The sequence below is a fragment of the Mercenaria mercenaria genome, chromosome 8, assembly GCF_021730395.1.
Source record: "Mercenaria mercenaria strain notata chromosome 8, MADL_Memer_1, whole genome shotgun sequence".
In the NCBI taxonomy this organism is placed as follows: Eukaryota; Metazoa; Mollusca; class Bivalvia; order Venerida; family Veneridae; genus Mercenaria; species Mercenaria mercenaria.
In genome coordinates, this window is record NC_069368.1 from 22666317 (window position 1) to 22693677 (window position 27361).

Here is a 27361-nt window from a genome sequence, read left to right on the forward strand (position 1 = left end):
CCCTGTCACCTGGTGAGCTAAAAAATCAATATCTGAGAACCGCTTCTGCGGTAACACTAAAATGAAAATAAAATTAAACCATTTGTTGATGTGTGATTTTTGGGAAATGTTACCTTGCATTTTGGGATGTTGGGGAAAAAAATTGCAATATTTTTGGATTGGGAAGTGGCCGAATATAGGCCTCTGTCATATAGGATGAAAAGCCCTGCCGGCTAACAATTTCTGACAAGATATCATTTTCAAAGTTTTTCTTTTCGGTGAGTTCTATATGGAATTAAATTCTTTCGGTAATTTTGAAAGAGGACCACCCCATGATCATTCTGTGAAGTTTGGTGTAAATCTGCCCAGTGGTTCTGAAGAAGATTTTTACAAATTGTTGGCACATGACGGACATTAACTCATGTTGTCACCCTGTGACAGGTGATCGAGCTAATAATTGTTTAAATTTGTATAAAATGTATTAAATTTTATGGTTTTGTCCAGAATGCTTTATCATCAAGAAAATGAAATGGAGTCTTTACTAAGGTCTAAAAAAAAAATTGTTTCCGGTAACGTGCTAAAAAAAAATAGGGTAGGTAGGTCGGAAAAACTTTTTCTTTGGATTTTTTAGAACTATTTTTAGGCAGTTTTTAGGGAGACTTTTTGGAAATTATTTTTGCATCAAAAAATGAATACAAATAGGGGGGTTATGCCTCTAGAGCATCAGTTAGTTGATTTATAACATCACTGTCCATGTTTAAAGCATAAAAAGTGCAGTTTTGCAACTTTTTGTCAAAAAGTTGAAAAAAATGTTCTCAAAGACAAAGACGTCCATTTAGGGTCGGGCTAAAATTTATGGTAGGTCAGGATACAGGAAACAGAAATTTTTTTTACGCCTAATGTTCCTTGGTATTTGATTCTATGCACTGACTCAATCGCAAAAAATCTGTTCACACAAAATACTAATTTGTATACAGTATATCATGCCTTTTGAATGATTGAAACTGCTTCCCATGGTGCACAGCTGCACTATACAGTAAAGAAACAGAAGATAGAATACCTTATGAGCCGCAAGCAAGTGGTTTCAGTCTGTCAACAAGCACTTTGGAGCAGTACAACAATACTCTGTATAATAGACCAGATGCCTGAAAATAGTGAAAGGTGAGCAAATTAAGAAAACATGGACAACCAGCTGTTCTGAATTTCAAAGGTCTAAGAGTAACATCCTTTTTGCAGTTTATCAATTTTTATGCCAGTAAGATGACCCCAATTATATCATTGGCATGGCGGGAGAAATTTGTTTTTTTAATGAAAATAAAAAAGTAGCAAATTTTGTCAATATGTATAATGAACGAAGTAAATGCGGTTAAAATTTCAGTTTGGAAAAAAGAAAAGTCACTGTATGAGTAGGTTTATTTACACGACTGACAGCCAGAACAGCCCAAACATTCATAGCTGTCAAGGCTCCACAAAGGCCACGAGTGTGATCGGAGTTCGAAGGGAAGGTTTCCCTGTGAGGGTCTGGAGGGCAATGATCCTTTAAAGCTGGAACGCCCCTAACATAGAAAATTTGACTTTTAACACACAATAGATCTGGTTTTGAATAGTCTCCCTCCATGTTTACTTTTTGTGATGTTAATTCATGCGGTAGATATAACATGTTGCACCGGTGAATGTAAAAGCTGTATTATACTGTAAAAAAACACTGTGTCAACGTCACCTTGCATGTTTGATTCAATAATTTTCTACGAAAAAAACAACTGATTGCTTTATTTCTTTAACATGCGTGTGACCTTGAATAGTAGGCGTTGTGAGCGTGATACTAAGGCCGAAAAAGCGTGTGGCACACGCGCAATGCGTGTGTCTTGACAGGTATGAATATTACTTTAACCCAGTGAATTCCACGTGATTTCCAGGTACCTTTTTGACTTGGTGGTCTATGACCTTCACGGTATCATGAAAAGGCAAAAACAGACTGGTAAAGCAGCTAGAAGAATCTGTTCTGCCTTCCTCAGTTTAGTATGAACACAGGAGCCGACAAAATGCTACAATTGTTTATTGGTATCTCAGCAGACGGTCATGATTCATAAAGGTATAACTTTAAACGTATTTGAGTATGTGTGCAGTGTACAAAATTCAGATTTCAACTAACCATGCTGGCAACCAGATAGAAAATTTTCCAAGCCTGACACATTTCACATGCCCGAACTTAAAGCTGAATTTGAACCATTTAAAAAAACTGGTTTTTAGCTCATACCTCAAAATACTTCGTCATATTGTTTGGGACATGCTCGACTGGGGATTCCTAGGAGAACAGGAACTGAATGCAATCGGACCCAAAAAATAATGTGAGCGGCTTCAGTTTGCATTTGCAGAGCTCAAATTTAACTTTTTGACCAACGTACTGCAAATTTTAGCATATAGCTTTTTTTTCTTGTTGCTTAATCTGAAATCTACTTGCAAATTTAGACTTTCAATTAAGAATGTTAGAATATCCTAAAAAAATCATGCTAGAACATCAATATTGTTTGCACGGTTTTCCTTGGTGTATAATTTTGTGCGTTATAACTCAAAATGACCTTCAAAGTAATTCGGAACGCATCATTGATGGCGTAACTTCCCATGCAAAAACAGGGCCTTTGCAGAATATACTTTTTATCTTTGCCAAATATTTGCCATAACCTTTGCAGAACAGTTGCAGCACATGATTGCTGAATATATTCCGCAGACGAGTAGAAATGGAACGAAACATGCAACTATTCTGCAAAGCTTTTGCAAATATACACAACGCACACAGAATGCAAATACTTCGCAAACAATTTACAATTCGCAGCTGAATCTTCGGCAAATAAATCGCAAACAGATAGCAAAGTAATCGCAAAGTGATAGCAAGTATTCGCAACTTGCATGCAAATAATATGCAAAGTATTCGCAATACGTAACAAACAGCATAAATTGAATTTCTGAGGTTCAAATTAAGAAAAAGGGTTTTGTTAAAATATCTGAAAAACAGATGTAATTCACAAAACCATTAAAATTTTGCAGGTTTAAATAAATATTAAAAGTCAGTCATTTCAGTGATCATTCAGTAACAATAAACTAAATCATGTAATAATGTAAGTTTCAACAATTGCTTGAGTAAAAGTGTTTTATATAACTATCATTTGATTACATTACCTTTTTACATGCGAATATTCTTGGTTCTTGGAAGTCTTATTGCTTAACAACATAGTATTGCATTATCTTATTCAACAAAGTTTATATCCCGAAAAAAATAATTAGAATATTATATAAATAATCTGTTTACACAAGTTTGCATCACCAAAATATTTCTACTACTGATGTGTAAACATTTCCTCACAATATTTTCCAAAATTGCCATTTGAATATAGACAATCAGAAAACAGAATGGTTAATTACTTCCTGTACCTAGAGTCTACTAGGAAAGCAAATTCATCTATGTTAACTACTTGCAAATGCTTTGCTCTTTCATTTCTGTACAAAGTGTTTATTTGCAATACCTTTGCTAAGTAAATGAACTAAGTGTTTGTTTGCAGATGCTTTGCTGTCTGCTGATTTAATAAAGTATTTTATTTGCAAAACCTTTGCAGTCTGTAATTTATCTAAGTGTTTATTTGCAAACCCTTTGCTTCAGTGTGATACGTTTTGCAGACTGTTTGCGAAAGTCTGATGCAAATACTTTGCAATCACTTAGAATATAGTTTCTGAGAAAACAAATATTTAAAATATATTCTGCAAATACATGACAAAGGGTTAAATGTGTATGGGTTAACTACTGGCTGAAACTACGGCAAGGCAAATTTTCGTACCTAATATTATAAATAGCGATTCAACTGTATACATGTACGAATTAGTAAGATAGCCTGCGTTCTAGATTTAATTATAAGATAGACCTCTACATTTCTTTATAATCAGTAATCCATTCAACAAAAAATGGCTAACCAAAAAAGATGTTGTGTTTTCTGTTATCCTCAAATGAAAGCGAATCTACAAACATTAACAAAAACCGCAACAATTTTGACTATTATTTGTATTTACAAAATAAATTGTGTGAAATTTTTATCTTAACTTGCATTCCATAAATTGACTTGCATTTAGCGAGTCCAAAATTTGAGCCCTGTGGTTTGTGAAAGTAATTACATCTTCTGCATGATTATGGTTCTGACTAATCTTCAACTCTTGCATTATGGAACAGTTTGAATTCAATTCTTTCATAATTCTGACCAACTAATCGAGATGCTTCAGAAGTTCAGAACTCCAGATAAGGCTGTTATTTTGTAATTACGAACTTGTTAGGGATCAGATATGACTTTTTTTTTAAAATGTGGATGTATCAATACGATATTTATTTTAAATGTGGTTGTATCAGTACGACATGTAAACAGTATTACATATATTCCAAAGAAAGATCGAGCCGAATTGCATGTCTGCGCCAAGTTGCACTTATCAACGCTATCTCAACTGCTGACAATTTGCACGGTGTCAAACAGGAAGGTCTAATACGTATCAGTTGTTCCAGTGTCAAATGAGTGTGGAATATATACGAAACAAACACCAATAGCATAATGTAATGCATTAACACATAATTTTTTGGACTTCAAAAATTATGCATCATAAAAATCTGAAAAGAGGAAAAATTCTACCAAAACTGAGGCAAACCAAGTTTTTTTATTTTAATTTGGTGTCATGATGACAGATGAACCAAATTTTTTAAAGAAATATCTTTACTATTTTTCAAAAATGTTAGTTTTTATGTCGAAAGCCCGATCGGGCAATGTTACAAGCCTGTTCAAAGAGCTATAAAATAAATAGATTGGCAACTTGAAAGGCATATAGAGCAAATCTCGCAAACCTCCGTGACAAAAAAACGAGATCTCGTTACCGGAAGTGGCGCTTTCTCCCGCGCCATTTTGTATTTCGAAGCAATTATTCATCGGTTAAAATAATTATCACCGTTTTGACCACGCTTCTTTCGATGGCAAAAAAAACCTGTACTTTGTGTCTTAAGACCCTTTTCATTAAACTAATTTTGTTTTTAGAAGCTAACATGTCTTTTAAATGTAGTTTTAAAAGGGACAAATTGTAATGCATGCTCGCCGATGTTTGTTTTTAGTAAGATTACGCCGAATCACGCTCTGACACGAGCTCACGCGAGATTACAGCCAGTTGCCATTCTGTGTATTTTATACTTCTTTGGCCTGTTTAAAAATTTTTTCTATAAGCCGATCCGATTCCCTATAATGCTATATTTAGGCCGAGCTCACCTTAATTACTGTGTATACATGCAGTGAGTCTTAAGAAATAATAATCTAAAAGGCCCATTTTAAATTGATGAATAAATAAAAATGTAAAAAATAAGGAATTTCTATGCTTTTTATGGGTGGGGTGTTTGTTTACATTATTATTATACAATGGAAAGTTAGTTACTCACGTTTCTAAAAATGTCAACAGATCCAACCATGCACATGCTCTAATGGAGTGCCGTCCATATTTCTATATTAAAGTAAAATAATTCCATTAATCAGTCATGCCTGCAAAATCACGGATTTCTTAATTTTAAAAATTCAATATAGGCTTAGTAACAAAGAAGTTCAAAGAAACTAAAGTACCGGAAAGGAATTAAATACGATCTGAAAAGCAACACAAAGGTGAATCTATTCTCTCATTCCCCGAGCTGAAGAACTCGGTGGAGAATGTTTTTGTTTCCTCAAATTTTCAAAATGTCGGCGCCAGTGTAACGTGTATCCACTCTCACTCTAAATATAAATATGTTCAAAATGTCGCCGTTTAAAAATGCTACTCAGTATTGAATAAAGCATGTTTGTATCACAAACTATATCAGTGTAGTCACGTTACCGGCTGATTAGCTTCTGACGCAACAAAATTATCAGATTACTTTGAATATTCTTCGAGTCGCAGGCATCTTATTGTGCGGATATTGCGTTTCGCCTACTGATCTGACGGACGCTTATTAACATTAACGAAGACCGTGATATCCCGAATTTCATCGGGGGTCGTCGAACGCCATGGTCTAAACCGGAACTCCATATTTTTTTATTTGGATAGTATGTGTTGTTTGGATACCCTCCTATGTTACCGTAGTGGGATTCGATCCCGATTTTCGTCGCTTCGCGACGAAAATCGGTAAGATCGATTCCCTAATATGAACTAAGGCAAAGCCTCAAAGCGAGCTCAAAGAAATCGGATTAATCTAAAAAATATTATGCATCATTTATTTGTCACAAAGAAACTATTCACTAGTTACAAGAATTCAGGAGAACCTATTCACTTGAAAAAGTCTACATTTAGTGTCACCATGCCTATAACAGTGAATATCATACGTTGCAAAATGTATGGGGAAACCGTGTCACGGTGACGTCATTACCGCGTTCCCGTTTTTTTTCTGCTTATTAATAACATTTTTTCCATGTTCTGGCCGATGCTTGATCTTTTAAATGCAAACAATATTTATTTCAAACAACTGGAAATCATTCTTTCATTATTGTTGAGTGATGAATACTTTTTAGCAATTGAATGAAGTTCTGTATTCACTCCGGAAAGAAGTACTTCCTGTAAGCACCAGTCCGCTAGGGTGCGCTTTTTTAAAACTTCCGACGAAACTTTTCAAATCCATCACCAAGTGTGAAAGTATACTTGCGTTACCGTAAAGCTCGATTCTCGAGCAGGCCCTTCGGGCCTGCTCTTCGAGCTCGCTATTAGATTTGTGCACATTTATCGATGCAAAGCAAAAATGTCCTTATTACATATGCATCTACTCTAATCACCATTAAATGAATAATAAGCAACTATTCATTTGCCTTAGCAATATGGATTTAATTATCGGCATTAATGATCTTTTTAACGCGACAACACACATTGTAGCTTAAACGTAGTTTAGAAGAGTTTCTGACACCATCTGTAGGCATAGACTTTTTACATCTAAACAAGGCACACTTTTAGGACAAAACACATTTCTTGGGTATTTTAAGCATTTTTAACCTGACTTGGGAATACAGTTGTTACTAGACAGAGAAAAATTCTTCTTCCATTGCAAATAGTTGGAATAAGAAGACGAGTTTTGGATTTCATTTACATGTACTTTGTAAAAGATATGACTATTTTGGTTTACTATGTCAATGATTTCTATGTAAATATTTATCATGTACACATCCATACATGTACTGATACAGGGTTTCATATCAATATGGCTGCAGTATTTAAACGTAGCTACGCCTTTTGGATAATTGTTCTTCCTTTTTTAAAGCAACCTTTTTGTTTATTGTTTATCTGTATTGTAATCCCAACTTTACAGAAACATAAATGTTTTCCTATATAATTCTGGTATAACAATTATAATCCTTCTTGGTTTCCTGTACTTAAATTATGGTAGAAGGAGTAAGGCTCGGACAGAAAATTTTTCATATAGATATTGATACTTTGTTCTTGTTGAATGATGCAGAATGTGGCGAGAACGAGTTCTCTTGTGGTGATGGTAACTGTATACATATAAGTAAGGTATGCGACTCCATTTCCGACTGCTCTGACTCGAATGACGAGTTTTGCGGTAAGTAAAACTTTTCATGAATCGATAGAGTATATATATATATAGTTTTTTTGCTCTGTAGTTTATATATAGGTCATTTTTTATAATAATAAAGAGCATAGAAATCAGCCGTTCCCTTAAAAATTCTAAAAGTTCATTTTAAATTGATAGAGATGCATGTACATATACACATTTCTGTAATTCTAATTATTCAATTATTATAATGAGATAAGCTTATAATACACATGAGGTACAATCTCTTACGTCAATTTACATATCTAAGTATTCATTTAAGACTTTAAGTCAAACTGACAGTTTTAATAGAATGTATATTCATTCAGGATCACGCCTACATTTACTTAGAAAAAAATAAAATCACAATTACTGAATAAGTTTGAAAACCAACCAAAGTTTTACTTAATCTAGTTATAAAAAGGTAGAAAAATGCCCAAAATACTGACAAAGATGACATATCAGCTAAATAAATTAAAACAATTACGTTTTATGTTAAATCACATTTATTTATTTAAACGTACATGTATTTTGTGAGTCTGTGCTTGTTTGATTCTGTGCAGAAATAAACAGTGATTTCAATAAATTACTAATAACTACTAAAGTATTTACATACAGAAAAAATAAAATCATCACTGTCAGAAAATAGTAACTTAAGAATGTTTTCTTTTAAATGTTCTGTTTTAGAGAAAAGTTGCAATAAATTAAGTAAAACTAGCAACAGAATTTTATAGATGTTGTCAGTTCAAAGTTTCGTTAAAGAGAGGAGAAATAGCACCGAAATGCTACTGAGGTAAAGCTCTCCCAGAAGCATTTTAGGTCACCTGTCACGTAGTGACAGGGTAAGCCTTCGTGACCGCCCTATGTCCGTCGTCCGTCCGTCCACAGTTCCCTTGTGAACACGATAGAGAGCACATTTTGTATTTGATTTTAATCAAACTTGCACACAACTTATAAGACATGATATCTCGTTCCTTTCGAAAACTGGCCAGATCCCATCAGGGGTTCCAGATATATGGCCATTTAAAGGGCCAAAATGTGCCATTTTGCCTTGTGAACATGATAGAGACCACATTCTAATCAATCATCTTCATCAATCTAATTTAATGAAATTTACACGCGACTTGTATTGGTATAATATCTAATATCTCGATTCTTTTCGAAAACTAGCCAGATCCCTTCATGGGTTCCAGAGTTATGGCCCCTTAAAGGGCAAAAGTTTGCTATTTTTGGCTTATGAACACAATAGATACCACATTTTGCATCCAACTTTAATCAAATTTGCAAGCAACTTGTATTGGCATAATATCTCGGTTACTTTCGAAAACTGGCCAGATCCCGTCATGAGTCCAGAGTTATGGCCCCTTAACGGTCAAAAATTTAATACTTTTGGCTTGTGAATATGATAGAGACCACATTTTACAATCAATTTGAATTAAACTTGCACGCAATTTGTATTGGCATGGCATAATGTCTCAGTTCATTTCGAAAACTGGCCATATACCATCATTGGTATTAGAGTTATGGCCACTTAAAGGGCCAAAATTTGCTATTTTTGGTCTGTGAATACGATAGAGACAACATTTTGAAATCACATTTAATCAAACTTTCATACGACTTGTATTTGCATAATATCTCGGATTCTTAAGAAAACTGGCCAGATCCCATCATGGGTTCCAGAGTTATGGTCCCTTAAAGGTCCAAAATTTGCTATTTTGGCTCTTGCAGCCATATAAAGATTTCGTTATGGTATAATCTGATACAAATCTGTAACATTTCTTCAACAACAAAAAATCTTGGATTCCATGAAGAATCTTTCAGATCCAATCATAGGTTACGGAGTTACAGCCCCTGATTGAACCCTAACAGGTAATTTTTACCTTTTTAACACGATAGAAGTGACATTTTATATTTGATTTTAACCACACTTACACACAACTTATGTCACAATAAGATCTAGATTCCTTTCGAAATCTGGCTAGATTCGATCATGGGTTCTAGAGTTACTTCATAAATTTTGGACAAAATGTTTGTTATCATGAAGTCTTGGAGAAGTCTTTGTATCCGGGTCATGTGGGGTAAAAAACTGGATCACTAGGTCAAATCAAAATAAATGCTTGTTTACACACAATATGCCACGTGTTTTTGTCCAATCTTAATAAAATTGGTCAGAATATTTGTTTCCATGTAATCACTTGGTAAAACATGTTTAAACTGTTATTGGTGTTACACAGGTTAGCGACCTAGGGCCATCTTGGCCCTCTTGTTTACTCAAAGGATAGAAATTTTTTTCTGACTGGTCAGCATCTTTCTGATAAGCCATCCAACATTTATTTTACAAATCAGCAATGACCTTGTCAATGTTTGTGTTATGTTTGTGTCTATGATCTAAAAATACTTGATAATTCCTTCATAATAGGTTATACCAAAAATAGCCAGAGTAGCCAGAGTAGCCAGAGTTCAGCCAGAGTAGCCAGACTTTCTAGGATTTTAACATTTTCTGGTTACTCTAGTTGGCCAGAGTAGTCAGTGTAACCAGAACAGCTAGAATTTTATTTGCTCTGGTTACTCGGGCTGGCCAGAGTAGCCAGAGTTTCTAGGATTTTACCATGGTCTGGCTACACTGGTCAGCCACAGTAGCCAGGATTTCATTTGCTCTGGTTACTCTGGCTGGCCAGAGTAGCCAGAGTTTCAAGGATTTTAACATGTTCTGGCTACACTGGTCAGCCAGTGTAGCCAGAGTAACCAGGATTTCATTTGCCCTGGCTACTTTGGCAAACTTTGCCAGAACAGCCAGAATTTCCTATATGCCTATTGGTTCTAGCTACCATGGCTAGCCATAACAGCCAGAGAAAATACAGTAACACCTGTTGCGAAATGACCCTTTTTGTAGTCTCTGATATTTTTTGTGTTTTATGTATCAAATGATTAATCAAATGGACTTCAAAGAATTGTATTATGTTTTAGACCGCAGCCAGAGCAGCCAGAGCTTCTGGGGTTTTAACATGTTCTGCCTACTCTGATCTGCCAGAGTAGCCAGAGTAACCAGGATTTCCTTTGCTCTGGCTACTGTGGCTAGCCAGAACAGCCAGAATTTCCGAGATGCCCATTGGTACTAGCTACCCTGGCTAGGGAGAAAATACAGTAAAACCTGTTGCGAAATCGACATATGTATTTACATAAGTGCTCCCAACGATCAATTACTGATTTTATTTGGGAGGTCGGGGCAGTTGTTAAAAGCATGTTGCTGTTTTACATGATACATGATATTCATGTGTTAAGAGAGTAAGAGCAGTAATATAAACAGCTATGTTAAAAATAAAAAAAAGAAACAGGATGATGACATTAGTACATATCGAATCTAGGCCAGATGTCATGCACTGAAGGTTCACACTGTCTTTGATGTTATTATGGAAGGCGCTGCAGTATCTGATCGTGCAGGAAAAAGGAATTCATATGATATTGTGTTATTGAAGATGGAATGATAAAATCTAAATTTCTGGAGGCTGTCAGGTGATATGATCTACAGAGACGAGGTTAACTGATTTTTTGTACAACATTATAAGGGATGCATGTTTGCTTCTCTGTTGTAGTGTCTGCCATTTAAGAGTTTCAAGCATTGATGTTTAGCTGCTTTGGTATGAGTAGTCATTCATAAACACATCTGGCTGCAGCTCTTTGCTATCTCACATGCTAAGCTTTTCTGCCATGGATGCCATATGGTGTTAAGTATTCTAATTGTGGGCGAACGTATGTTTTGTAGGCAGTTTCTTATATATATTATACGGTTATTACATTGTACATTTCTTTTTATAAATCTGAGAGTGTTTCAAGCTTTTGAAGATGTAATTTCAATCGGTTTTACTAGCTAAAGTCCTCACTAATAGTAATCAAAGATATTTAGCATTTTCTTAGTTTTTAGTTTTTGATTATGTAATTTATATGGAAAGATGATATTTTTTCTTCTTTTTTTTTGAGATTCTTATGACTTCGCATTTATCAGGATGATTGAATCCCATAGAGCAATTACGTTCCCATTCTTCTAATTTTGTCAAATCATCTTAAAGTTTGTAAGAGTCTACTAACGAGTCAATGGCGGGGTATATGATGGTTTCATCAGCAAATAAGCGTATTCTTCCTTTAACAGAGTCGGGAAGGTCATTGATAAAATAAAGGAAGAGACAAGGACCCAACACTGAACCTTGGGACCCCCCCCACAAAAACACCCCTGATAGAACTGGAATAGATATGAGCCTTCAACTACTACAGATTGAGAACGATTACTAAGGAAACATTGAATCCAGGATAGAGATGTTATGTTGACACTAAGTTTCATGAGTTTAAAGAGAACTGGGTTGATGATCGATCTTTTCGAAAGCTTTTGAGAAATCCATTACAATGAGATCAGTTTGTTTTCCAGATAGGAGATTGTCAAAATTTTCTTGTGTAAAGGATAATAGTTGACTCTCACAGCTATGTTTCGAATGGAAGCCATTTTGGAAAAGTACGAGAAGATTGTTGATTATTTTGGTACTCTCAGGGTTGATTTTTTTTGTGCTTTATGTATCAAGTGATTCATAAAACGGACTTCAGCCAGAGTAGCCAGAGTTTCTAGGATTATAACATGTTGCAAAATGACTTTTTTGTACTCTCAAGGGTGCTTTTTTGTGTTTTATGTATCAAGTGTTTCATCAAACGGACTTCAAAGAATTGTCTTACTTTTCAGACAACATAATACAACATGGAATGTAAACTGTCTGTCTGATGGCATAAGTTGATTATAAAGGTGATCGTAATCAATCTTTTGTATGGCATTTTGCGTTTTGATTGGCATGTCACAGGTACCTACCTTTTTCCAATGGTTTAGATCAAATACCGGTATTATGCCGCTTTAAGCATATGTGTTCACATGTCAACATTTCGTCAACTTCCACAACTTTAAAATGCAATTTTCAGGAATTGGTTGCTGTCAAAAATATGAAAAATTATATATATTATATAATATAATATATAATATATAAATTATATATTATATAATTTATATTATGTCTACAGGTGTAATTTATTTGGTAAAAATTCAAGGCAAACGCTGAAGTTAAATAAATACAAAGACAGAAGCCTTCACAAGAATATTCTTTATTTTTACAAGCAAAGTTATATGGAATTCACTGTAATTGTTTATGATATCAGTATAAACGAGAGGACCCATATGGTTCTTTATATGGTCCTGAATCACTCACCTGCACCTTGTGGGTCATAGTAAAAATTCACAATTTGAAACTGTTAACTCTAAATTCTGGGCATAGTGGAAGATTTCTAAACTTATATTGTATAAGATAAGAAGTATATTGATGATCCACAGAATGGGGCTAATATTGCCCTTGGACTGCTGATTCAATCAAGTTTGAATGAACTCCATTATAAATTTTTCTAATTTTACATGCAAAATATTTAAACTCTTAGCATTATGGCTCTGAAAAAGATTTTCGCAATATAAGTATATCATGTTTGTTTATATTAAACTATGTAGGAGCAATTTTGCCTCTGGGGGTATTGATTTAAACAACTTTGAAAAAGTCCCACTTGCAAATGCTACATGTAAAATATCTTAACTCTTGTCATTTGCAATTCTTTTGAGATGATTTTAAAACTTAAGATTTTTCCTGTACGACTATGCAAGCTCATTAGCACAAGCGGGGGCAATTATGACAGCAGGGGACATGATTTGCACAATTTTAAGAGAGCTTCACTAGGCAGTGCTATGTACAAAATATCTATTCTCTGGGCCTAAGGGAAAATAAGAATATTTTTATAGGTTTTAATATATTACTCTATGTGAAACTAATAAGTCCGAAGACAGATCCAATATGATCCCGGAGGCCACGATTTGAATAATTTTGAAAGAGATATACTTGCCAATGCTTCGTGCAAAATAACTAAGCTCTGGGTCTTGTGGTACTTGAGAAGATTTTTAAAGGTTTTACTACATAAAATGGGATACTGAGTTCAGTCAAAGAGCCTGACTCAATATGATAGACAAGACACACATCATTGACGTCATCAGAGATGCACGTTACACACTATTTCGTCCCAAAGCATCTAATAGTGTATTAATGTGACGGTGGGCCGCAACGGGTATTTAATCCAACATGAGTCAATGTTCACAATAACAAATAAATAGTCATGAAATCATTTCGAAAAAATGAACTCTATGTAAAACTGATAAGCCCCAAGGCTATTTACAGAATATTGTCAAAATATCATAGCTCTGGGTCTTGTGACACTTGAGAAGGAGATATTTAGATGTTTTACTATATAACTCAAAGGTCATGATTTAGTCAATTTATAGAGAGTTTCACTGGGTCATGCTACATAAAATATCTAAGCCCTAGCCCTTGTGATATTTGAGAAGGAGAAATCTAAAGGTCTTGCTTATACAAGTATATGTAAATGGATAAGCCCGACAAACGCACGCACGGACGACAGACAAAAGTTGATCACAAAGATCACCTTGTCAAATTGTGATATCTAAGCTATAAACCTTTCAAATATAGTGTATGAGGGTCATTCAATATATAATGGGAACTATAAAATATCATTTAATTTGATTTAGTCTTACTGTAAACGTGTTTTTGGGCCAAGACAGCTCTTTAAAAACCACGTAACACGAGGATTTGCGAAAAAAATAAATTTAGAGGTTTTACACCGATAAGCGTTACGAGGACCTGTGTCTTTTCATTTCGAATTTGGCGTCAAAAAACAGAAGGAATATGAGACAATACACTGGGGATAAAATATGCCATGAATAAGATCCAGATTGGGTCCATGTTTCGCAAAAAAAAAGAAGAAGTTTTTTTCAACGTTGCACCATGACAACCAGGTCGCACTGCACTAAATCACAGTCCAGTGTGGTATGGCATACTAAGGTGTTCCGGTTTGACAATCGTGACTTTTTATTTCATACTGAACCGCGATGCATGATGGTACGATGACGAAAACGCGATTGCGCGATGGAACGATGATGAAACAAACGATGGCACGATGATAAAATCGCGATGGTGCAATGGTACCATGGTGAAATGTCGATGTAATATCGCGTTTTCATCATCGTACTATCGCGTTTTCGCCATCGCACCATCGTGCCATCGCGTTTTCATCATCGTACTATCGTGCCATCGCGTTTTCACAATCGTGCCATCGCGTTTTCACCATCGTGCCATCGCGTTATCATCATCGTACCATCGTGGATTCACCATCTTACCATCGCGTTTCACCATCGTACCATCGCGTTTTCACCATCGTGCCATCGCGGTATCATCATCGTTCCATCGTGGTTTCACCATCGTACCATCGCGTTTTTCCCATCGTACCATTGCGTTTTCACCATCGCACCATCGCCTTCCGGTTAGAAATGCGTAGTTCCGTACACTTGTATTTCAGTCAACAATAGGCGAATGTATCTCAATGTATTTTGTGAGACAAAATTTACCATTTAGATTCTGCTGTTTTGCAAAATGTTTTACAAAATGTTCAGTGCCCAGTTCATTAAAACTAAAATCTTCAAGGCTACGTCCTTTGTATTTTATGTATGCATGAAAGTTAATAAAAAGCTGGGTGTAATAGTCACATGGTATTATTCAAACTCTTCGAACTTCTTGTTAGGATGTAAAAGGTGTATAGTGCAATGTGAAAATGAGATTTATCAAGCCTGTATACTATACTATACTGTACTATACTGTACCACTGCGCATGACCACCGGAAGGCGATGGTACGATGGTGAAAATGCGATGGTACGATGGTGATAACGCGGTGGTACGATGGTGAAAACGCGATGGTACGATGATTAAAACGCCATGGTACGATGATACGATGGCGAAAACGCGATGGTACGATGATGAAAACGTGATATTACATCGACATTTCACCATCGTACCATCGCACTATCGCAATTACATCATCGTGCCATCGCGTTTTTACCATCGTACCATCGTTGTTTCATCATCGTGCCATCGCACCATCGTGTTTTCGTCATCGTACTATCGTGCATTGCGGTCTAGTATTAAATCACTTGATACATAAAACAAAAATATCATCCCTTAGGGTACCAATAGATTCATTTCGCAACAGGTTTTACTGTATTTTCTCTAGCTATTCTGGCTAGCCAGGGTAACTAGAACCAACGGGCATCTCGGAAATTCTGGCTGTTTTGGCTAGCCAGAGCAAATGATATCCTGGTTACTCTGGCTGATCTGAGTAGACAGAACATGTTAAAATCATAGAAACAAATGAAACCCTGGCCTCCTGTTTACAAAACATTTTTCGATCTCAGCTGAATTTGAGTTTGAAATTTAGATATCAATTTTACGAAATCTTCAAGGTTAAAATCCAACCTAAACTGACCATAAATACTAAATAGCCACTTGAAAATAGTTATTAACTTGAAATTCAGTTTTAAACATGCTGTTTAGATAAAAATGACATATTTTTAAGTTTAATAATCAAACTCAGCTAAGATGTTTTGTGAACATGGAGCCTGGTTATTCTGGCACTCTGGCTACTCTGGTCAGCCAGAGTAGCCAGAAAATGTTAAAATCCTAGAAACTCTGGCCTCTCTGGCTGAACTCTTGCTACTCTGGCCGATATCTGGCTACTCTGGCCAGCCAGAGTAACCAGAGCAAATGAAATCCTGGTTACTCTGGCTACTCTGGCTGACCAGTGTAGCCTGAACATGTTAAAATCATAGAAACATGACTATTATGGCTGAACTCTGGCCAGCCTGAGTAACCAGAGTTCTGGCTACTCTGGCCGAACCCTGGCTACTCTGGCCAGCCAGAGTAACCATACATAGTTCTGGCTACTCTGGCTGAACTCTGGCTGAACTCTGGCTACTCTGGCAGATCTGGCTAAATCACGCACATGCTCAATTTTCATGTTTTACAGTCCTTTCTTTCCATGATTTAGTCTAGTTTGAGTTTGTTTCTCTCAAACTATGGTGATAAGCTGTAAGGCTTGTCCCATAAATACTATCTTATTATCAAAAAAATCTGATTCATCACCAACAGTTTACAGTTTTGATTGTGGTCACATGCTTCTAAAATCACGGCCTCGTCTTTTTGTAGACTTCTTACCAAGCAGTTATACAGTAAGAACAAATTTTGATTTAAATCATTCATACTATATTACTGTAACAGCACGATGAAACATGTATAAGACCAATGATATCGTAGAATTAGCATTATCGATCAGTAGGCATTAGTGTTATGTATTTGTCGTGTTGTCGGCAAAACACGAAATCACGACAAATTAAGGTGTGTGTTGTTTTTTTTTTGTCTTTTCGGTATGTGTCGTATTTTTATGTCGGTGGCGCGAAGTCACGACAATACAACAGCACGATAAATATAGGCTCCAACATGACATATTCATACCCGCCAACACGAGATCTCGACAGATGCATTCGTCCTGTCGGCGCCCTCTGAACGTAGGGCTTTCGCGTAGACTGTGTCATGTTATCGTGTTTTCGCCCCGCCGACACAAAACGTGATGACAAAAAACTTTTTGTCGAGTTTTCGTGTTTTGTTCATGCCTCGCCAAACACACCAAAACGACATAGCAAATATCACTCACCATAGATGGAAGTGTTTTCATAACTGAAAAAAGTAAGCATTTCATTTCTTCTAGTCATTCTTTTCTGGAACAAGCAACTAAGGGTGCACTATACACATCCCGTAAGTTTCTTGGGACTGGGAAATTTTCAAAGTAAAGTCATGTTACAAGAACGCAACACCCTGTGCATATATTATTTTGAACGTGATAGAAAGCATCGCAACGTACAAAATGGAACATATTTTGACAACGCCTTATAATGGTCAGCTGGAGTTTTTAAACACAAACCGTACACTCTGTACCCTAAAGATGTTAAAAGTTTATTAAACAGTGTACATAGTAATCGCTTATACACGCAGTAGTAACTGAAGACAAGATATGTAAAACACAGAAATGATTGTATAAATAATTACATAAAACCTTCTGGTCCTTTTGGATTTTTGTGTCCACTCAATATCACCATAACAGAGTCCCACTAAAGCCGTTGCTAGGTTGCATATTTCTATACAACTAAAGAGCAGACTTATTCTAACCGTGTCTGCTTTTGCTTTCCTTGCCATGGATGTGTTCTATACTGTCACAGCATATTTTATCGTAGAACCATTTACACATGTATTGATGTCAATGCAGAAAGTAGAGCAACAGCAGAAATTCCACTAAATACTGACGAGGTAGGACAGCAGACACGCGTTAAAACAGTTCAGTTTCAGTAAACTTCAGAAACTATCTATCATAAAGTTTTGCTCAAATTCAGTTAGATCTGACGAGCGAAGTTTAGCGGTCAACTGTAAAAGGCTGTATAACAACAAATAAAACACTGTATCTTGTAATAAACCAGACCATTACCTCTTGTAATGTAACGGTATTTATTTTACCGAATTTGTTTGATAAATTGTCATGACCCAGAACGCAGAATTTCTATAAAACTTAGACCTGATTGGGTATACCATAAATCCTTTGAAACATAAATCGTTGTAGGCGTCAATGACATTGTATGCTTCTTACTATTGTGGAACTGAATTATTTTTGTTCCTTCTGAGTTCTAAAATCTAAGTTTAGGACAGTATGTATTTATTGGATTTATTAATAGAGAATCGACACTAAAACTTATTTTCCGTTTTCAAAGTGCCTATGCATAAGAATAAATTTTCTCTCGAGTGCATCATTAATCAGACTTTTTATGTATTTCACAATCAAAATACTATGTCGCCGCATTGAACTAAAATAGATACAGAAAACAATGGTATGTTTATGTATATATGTTATTACTTATTCGATTTGACGACAAAGTACCAGATAATAAAATTTTGAAAGTCTACTTTATTTTTAATCGAACATTGCCATTATACAGACATCTTTTGTCTTAGTATCTTTATTTTGTAACTTTGCTACCTTAATGGATATTTTATTTATCTTCAGTATATTAAAATCCAGTTTCGTTTATATAACTGCTTTATCTGCTAGAATAAACAGTGCCTCAACAAAAATATATCAATACTGCACTTACAACATCGTTTCCGAGGACTTTGGCATCTGAAAATCCACGAATCACAAACATATACCGTTCTTATTTTCCCTTAAGTCGCCATATCTATGACGATATAGCTTTTCAAGTCGTTTGCCCGAAAAGGGGTACACGGGATATTTAGATCACTGGCTTCAAAAGACAATATGGTATAGGTATCTCTATATTTCTCAGTATTTTTCTCACGACGGCCATTATTCCAACAAACTGCAATGCACTAGACTAAGTAAAATATCTTTCTGAATATAGTCTCACGAAATAATCTATTTGGCGGGGAATATAAAGTCTTACTTTGACTACTAAATAATTCAACAACACTGTTGTGCAATCAGCGAGATGATTTTAAAGACATTAAGTTTAGAATGTATGTTGCATTCAAGTTCATTTTTTCATCACATTTTTACGTTTTGATTATAAACAATCTCTTTGTTCTGAGTCTTCAATGTAACGGTCTTTTGCCTGATCGGATTTTCAACGCCCATGATGTTTAAGACACCTGTCAGAAGCGCTTGAATTATTAGCAGCCATAGAAGCACCACTTGCCCTTAAGGAATGAGTTCCCAGCATAAAATTAGGGGCAATTACCGTAAGCTTTTCCACAATAAATTCTTTTGCTTTGGTAAAATATATTTTTTATTTTGTTTGTTGGGTGACGATTTTCCTTTTGACTTAAAACAGGTTTGAATGGATACTTTTATGAAGTTTCTGCAACATTAAGTACGGACAAGCTACAGAAGAGCCTTAAGCAGTTAATACTTCTTTTCCAGATATATATATTTTTTTTTGTATTTTGACATTAGGATGATCAGTCTTTAATTTTCGATAGTGTCCCGCTTACCAATTACATGAAATTCTGTTTCCGGAATTGTTGTCATAATTGGATTTTTTAAAATATTTAGGTAGCATACCCTTCTCATCTTAGCAGATTATATCATTTGTTTTAAACGAATTTTGCTCAGAATCGCTTTCACTTCTCTCCTGAGTGTTAACCTGAGGTTCAAAACCCGCTTCCGGGGGTTTATCTTTCAATGACGAATTACCTTCTTTCTGTTGGCGCAGTACGAGCCTGTTTCATGTCTTGGTGCATTATAGTTACTGTTGTTAAAGCATTTTTGCACTCAATTGCTTACCGTAACAATATTTCCTGGCAACATATAGTAATATTTCCACTTTCTGGGAACCTTTCATATCCCTCTTCCGCCTCTTCCGGGAGACTTATGGAATCAAAACTCTCTTCTGGGAGCCTACTATGACTTCTTCTACCTATTTCTGTTATACAGTCGGAATAAATAGTCAGTTCTGGGAGACTACCATAATTTCTACATTCTTCCTGTATGCAGTCGGAATATATGGTCATTCGGGAGTCCAGTTCTTCCCGTTATCGTTTCTGGTAACAATGTTTTGTCAAGCTAATTCTGGTTTCTCAGTTTTCTCTGGAAACTGTTTACACATACATGTTACACTTACTTTTTTACAGTCGTATTCCTGAAAATCTACGCAGCCTTTTTTCTTGATAAAGCCGGCGTAACCTTCCGCACTGGTATGACTTTTTTTCATAAGTACCAAGTTGTTTGGCAGGACCAACTCTTTCAAAATAAAAAATGTTCCCATGAAAAAACTCTTTTGAACTATATATGATTTCACTGTTTCTATGACAACCGTTTATTTTTGAAAAGGACAACCATATAGATGATAAACAGTCATATCTTGGTCAGTTTAGGTGATAAAACAATAAAAATGGTGTCAATATGGAGCTAAGACATTGGCCTTTAAATAGCAGTATTTGTATTTGTAGCAGTATTTGTATGTTAATTATCTAATTTGCATATTCATGAATATAAATGAGAATGTTACAAACTAAGAAAATTTTGTTACAAAATAACATTTTCTAAGTTTCAAATCAATTTAAATGTAAGAAAAAGCTTTGATCTGGTCTTAAAGTCTCTCGGTATGTTTCAATACACTATTTTGTTACTCTTGTGGTATATTTTGTTTTCTCAAAACTGGATGTGCTCAGCTAATTTGCATAAAATTAACCACTACCACAAACAACGACTAAAATTCTGAGACCACTAAAACTGAATAAAATGATATAATTAGATGTTATCAATGAAATAACAATTTTAATGTGGCCCATAATGTTTGCAGATATTGCGTTAACACATTATTGAAGGAAGAATAAAAATGTAACATACATTACACATGTTACATTACCATTTCTACAACCTTGTTGTATTGCATCAATTATTTAGTAAAAATTCCAGAAACATGATTAATATTACTTATGTTGTACTATAATAATACAGTATGATTCTTTATTTGTCAGACAGTGTGATATTGTTTTCGTAACAGACTTTAAAATACGTTACCACTACCATCGCTTTTTAAAAAGATATTTAAGAAGAAATTGAAGCCCAAATTGACACATACTGATTTATTTAAACTGTTAGTGGTAAATTTAAAGAAGTTTTTCTTCTGTTACTTCAAAAATTGCCTAAAATATATATTGCAACATCCATGCAACTATAATTTTAGATGGAATTTCAATAAAAACATACAATAATATCCACCTGTGCGTTCATAATATTATGATCATATAGCTGATATGTGCATTCGTCCTGTGAGTAAAAAGCAACTTTTATAAAGAGTATTTTTTTATGTATTTTGTTTGCATTTTAGAAATAGTAGCATTATAAGAACACATACAAAACCAACCCTAGCTCGATAGGACGAATCATAGGGTTTTGAGTCAGCTACAATTGTATATGGATGAGGCCTTTGCTCTCCATGACGCTCCAATAAAGATATTGTGTCTGAAGTCAATAGACTTACACCTGTATAATACGGAGGACTTAGCACTTGCCTGTAGAGACTGAGTAGTTCCGGTACAGAATCCAGGGACACTTGTTAGGTTAACTGCTCAACATTACATGACTGAATTTCTGTTGCAAAACGGTACTAAACCAAAACTAACAAACAAAAGAAAATATGCAGGTATTAAACTTTAGATTTAAATCTTTTACCAGGTTGACAAAACTGTTTTAGTGACAGCAAATCAAGATATAAGAAATATATAAAACTTTATAGATATGAAATAAAGAAAACTATTGTTGTCATTTTGAAACATTCACAAGAATGACATAATGTACACAATATTTTTTTTAAAATATCTTAAATTGTACAGACAAGGACTAAATTGTATTATGTGATGGAATGTTCCTGGATATACCGGAACATTAAGAGACATACTACTAAGAGAAGTTATGCATCAATCATAACAAATAAAGTTTGATTATCAATTAAGTTACGTACCAAAGTTTATGACAAAGGCATGACCTGTCTTTGTCAAATGTTCAAACTGTAGCAAGAAACTCGAGAGCATGATACAAAAAAGTCTTTAAGTGCCATGTGATGTTTATAAAAAGGTCTCCTCGTACTCGGTTTCAGTGTTGTTAGATTTTCTGGCCCTTTTGGACCATGTTTACTAAAACAGAATTCCTCTTAAGCCAGTGCTAGTGGGGCCGTAAGGTGTGTTTCACACTTCATTACCTCTCATAAACAGACTTGATCCAACTGAGTTTGCTATTTATTTGCTTGGTTGCGTTTTTTTGTTTCTAAATGATCTTCGTAAAGTCAATTACAACATGTTTTCAGCAACCCTGAGGTGTCGTTCAGAAGGCACTCGGTATCTTCCAAGAAGTTTTGAATAGCATTATGTAATTGTTAACTTAACAATTTTGGTTTTCAAACACTTAATATTGTTACGTTCTTGACAGCTTTGTGCAATCATAAGTTTAAATCTAAAGATTACTTAAAGTACCTGAATATTTCATTTTGTTTTTTAGTTTTTGTTCAGTACTACTTATCAACAGTGAATAATTTATTAATAAGCCCATAAATATCTCAAAAAATGCATGTTTTTCTCAAACTTAAAAACAAAATGCTTTATTTCTCACGTAAATATCTGCATAGATACACTTCACAATCACACAAAACAAGATATATATTCCATTATAAAAACATTTTCCATGAAAGGCAGCCCCAAATTGTAACCCTATTATCAGTGTACGGATGTTAGCAGGGATTTATACATAATTAATATATACAGAATATATACATAAAAATACATAATCAAATAAGAGAACATCATAATTAAGAAACTGGTATAAGTATAATTAAACTGTTAGATGCAATGATTCAAAATGAAAAAGGAACATTGAATGTGTAATGAATGTTTCAGAAGATTTCTTGGTTGACAAAAGTAAAGAAAGAATGTTAGAATTAATACTTTAAAGTTTTAACATATCAATGATATCATATTATTGATAAAAATGATTCAAATTTCTTCCTACATATTTGTAAATACAGCAAAATACAGTGGTAACGTATTTTAAAGCGCAGTTATGGAAAAAATCTCATTGCTTGAGAAGTATGGTACTATACTATTTTGTAAGAGTATTTAATAACTTGATAACTAACTATTCCTCTACTATTTTCTGAGAAGATAACGATACAATAAAACAAGATTACTGGAATGGTAACGTAACATGTGTAAAGTATGTAACAGACAGATTCCTCCTTCAAATAAGTATTTACACTATATTTTCATATGATATAGCTCAAATAAAAGAAGTTTATTGGTTACAGTTTATTTCATCATGTTGTTCAACTGATTTAGTTATATCTTGTTTCCAGAGATGTCTGTTTTAGCATAGATTAATTTATGAAAATTAGCTAAAATACCTTATGTAGAAAAATAATTTACCTTCAGAGTAACAAAATACTATTCTAGAAAACACTGAGAGATATTAAGTCCAGATTATATCTGATCTATATTTTCTAAATAATTGATATAATAAAACAAGGTTATTGAAATGGTAACGTAACATGTGTAAAGTATGTCACATACTGATTCCTCCTTCAAAAAGGTGTTTAAACTACATTTCCAAACAATATAGCCCACATAATTGTTATTTTATTGATAACAATTAATTATATCATTTTATTAATTTTAGTGGTATCTTGTTCCCTGAGACGTTGGTTGTGGTAGTGGTTAATTTTATGCAAATTAGCTAAACATACCTATTTTGGAATAAAAAAATTACCATCAGTGTTACAAAATACTATTTAAGAAAACACTGAGAGACTTTCAGAACAGATCAAAACTGTTTGGTACATTTAAATTGATTTAAAACTTAGAAAATATTATTTTCTAATAAAATTTTGTCATTTTGTAACATTCTCATTAATATTCATGAATATGCAAATTAGTTAATTAACATACAAATACTGCTATTGTAAGGCCAATGACTTAGCTCCATTTTTATACCATTTTTATTGTTTATCACCTAAACTGACCAAGATATGACTGATTATCATCTATATGGTTGTCCTTTTCAAAAATGAATGGTTGCCATGGAAACAGTGAAATCTTATATAGTTCAAAAGAGTTTTTTTCATGGGAACATTTTTTATTTTGAAGGGTTGAAAAGTCTGCGGTGTGTGTGTGTGTGTGTGTGGGGGGGGGGGGGGGGGGGGGTGCATGGTAAACCTTATTGCCCCCCCCCCCCCCCCCCCCCCCCCCCCCCCCCCCCCCCTACCATAGATACTTACTGCCCAAACTTGGCATGTTTTTTTTTTAAATATTTTCCTTTGTGGTTATTTTTTCTCACGTTTTCTCGCCAGAATTTTAATTCTGCGAGTTCCTGTTCATTTACCAGTACTGAAACGTTCAAACTTGCTCTAGACGGTATACATCTTTACAGTTATTCTACTTTTTTTCCTTCTACATTTTGAAGTAAGTTATCCAACTACAGATGCTAAAGTTTTTAAGTTCATAATATTACATTTTTCCATTCTTATTTGATACAAAAGAAAATCTATCGATACTTCTAGATTACCAGTTCTTGAATCACTTATGAACAGTAAGTTTTTTGACCTGTCAATCATGTGTCCTTACCAAAAAAAAAATGACTCTAGATGTCGGCTGCCAATTAAATTTCTCGTCTGCTAATAAAAAACGAAATTCACAGAGCATTTTTCTGACGTAAACACTCGACCTTTCTGCTAGAACATATTCAACATAACCCCCCCCCCCCCCCACACCCCCAGGCATCCCGTCATCTTAGAACATAATTATTAAATGACCTTTACTTCTCAAGAATGACACTACAACCCTTAACATTTTGGTGAAAGTATGTCCTATCTTTACCTACAAAACAAAAAGAAAACGAAGTTCAACAACAAACAACTGACGAATGTTAAGTTAACGATTCATTCATATTATTGAAAGATTTGAGCAACTGACTTATACATTATCATTGTCTATAATATTATAATATTTCAGGATTAAAACCTTGTGAAAACGACGAATATAGGTGTGATACACACAAGTGTATTTCTGAAGAAAAGAGATGTAATGCAATTCCTGATTGTATGGATTTCAGTGATGAGAGGAATTGTGGTAAGTTCTTAATATTTGTAAAAACTGTGTTCAGGTTAAACGTGACGTAATATAGAATGACGTCGTATCTAGAATACTTTACTTGTGAAACGTTGCACATGATACTTCTTATATGTTGTTCCATGGTTAAGAAAAGCTTGGAAATTGCTTTCAATAAATATATATATCTGTTTGTATGTGTCTGTGTCTGTGTGATTATGTCGATAAATGGTTACTGTTTCATTTTGTCACTTTAAAGTGTTTTAAAAAATTGTTTAATAAATGGCAATACTAACTTTAAAAAATATCTCTTTCATTAAAAATAGAACAATGGGAGAGAGTTTCTTATAAATGGTTACTGTTTCATTTTCTTTTCACTTCATAGCGTTTTAAAAATGATTTCGAGGAACGCTTACGTTTGGGGAGAATAAAAGTAAATACTAATCTTAATAAACAGACTTTCATTAAAAATAAAACAAAGGTAGAGAATTTCTGAATATAACTGTTAGCTTCCTAAGCAATCCTGTTGATATATGTAACATTGTAACAAATGCAATTATGATGAATAGATATTGTTTAAGCCAAACTAAACATAGAACAATTTTGAAATCAAAAAGTTATTCATGAGTTTGTAATCGACTTCTATATGTTAAAGACGAGCTACACATTCACAGGTGACAAAAGAAACGCTTAAAGTATCATGAAATATCATTATATGAAGTATCATTATTTGAAGAGATGTGATCGCTGGCAACAAAGCAGAAAGAAAAAGCGACTGAAAATGTTATGCTCTGCCCATAGAACCATGATCATGAACGGGAAAATAATCTTACCTATTTCAGTTGTACATTTATCACCTTCGGTATATAGATAAAATATATACTGAACACGCGGTAGGGAACGTGATTTGAAGGAACAGTCGACGGCTAGAAAGTACTTAATATAATAACTAGGTCATTCGATTGAGGTAGGTTTTATACCTTTTAATACTGGGTGGATTTTCTTCAAATAAAGAGCATAAACCCTGGGAAAGAAAGCACTTTTCACGTTGAAAGTCAGAAATGTTACAATTATTTAGAAATCTTTGCCCAATTGATTGTGTGTCGATGGAAAAAATGCAATGTAGTGCAAAGCATTTCACTATTTTCGCCAAACTTACATTCAGCATTAGCTAAATTATACAAAAACGGGTTTCTAAAAGTATTAGACTTCTACAAACACTTTACTTCAACAAAAACATAACTTCCTTTACTCCAATTTTGAACTACTTCTCTGCCGACAACTTACGTTAATTACTTGGATTCAGTTTAGTACATGGAAATCGGTTAATAATTAGTTAAGAAAAAGCAACGACGTATGTGCGTGCGACTTGATTTTCTTTTATCTTTTTGTTCAAAAGACTGAATAGTTATTTTCGTCCTGTTTGACAACCCTGTTAAACTGAAACGAGTCCAGTTTTTTCATTTATCTAGATAATTGTGTACAGAGGGTAAAAGTAAATGAGAGCAAATTTCTACCGACATGTCAATGCTATTGTGAACTTTAAACAATGCTTTTCAAGTGTACATTTTATGGCAATGTACATCAAGTAAATGTTTGACATTTTTGTCTGACACTTTCGTACAACTTTTGTTCACATGATTGTATGATTCATACAGATATGTTTTATTTGTTTAGATTTTGAAATAAGATATTTCAAATATGATATTCAGTTACGTTGTGTTATTTCTTACGTTCGCGACGTACTTCAAAATTTTGTGTGGTAAACGGAAAAAGTATACATAATTTTATTGTAAGAATAGCTAAGTATTATTTTTTTCAGGTACTGGCTGTAAATAATGATAATGCTTAATTCTGCAAAATGATTGCATTTGGAACGTAGGACGTTTTCGTGTTTAACATCGTACTTTCAAATTCAAAATAATTTCCAAGATGACTTCCACTCATCCTTTTGAGTTTCAGTATATGAATGTGAATATTTTATATTTCGTTCTTGTTTGTTTTCATTTCGCCTAATACGTTCGTCTAGACCGGACTTTTCTTACGTAAGTTCATCCAAGTTATTCCTGTAACGTTAAAGAAAAGCATATAATATTAGGAGTGTCTCTGCGATAAAAAGTCTAGACAATGTGACTGGTGTGGGAGGCAGATAAATTATCACTTGTTCAATATGCATATTGTCCATTTTCTATTGCAGCGTCCTGGTGCTAGGAGAGGGATTTAGATTTGTCTTAC

At 34.3% G+C, this 27361-nt stretch overlaps 1 protein-coding gene across 1 annotated transcript in view; it reads left to right on the plus strand.

Annotated features, from left to right (window-relative positions):
- Window positions 1-27361, plus strand: part of LOC123522896 (uncharacterized) — a 131643-nt gene that overhangs the window by 48594 nt on the left and 55688 nt on the right. Inside the window, exons 5-6 of the mRNA XM_053549070.1 lie at window positions 7460-7564; window positions 25031-25147. Of these exons, the coding sequence (XP_053405045.1) occupies window positions 7460-7564; window positions 25031-25147 (222 nt within the window). The remainder of the gene's footprint in view (window positions 1-7459; window positions 7565-25030; window positions 25148-27361) is intronic.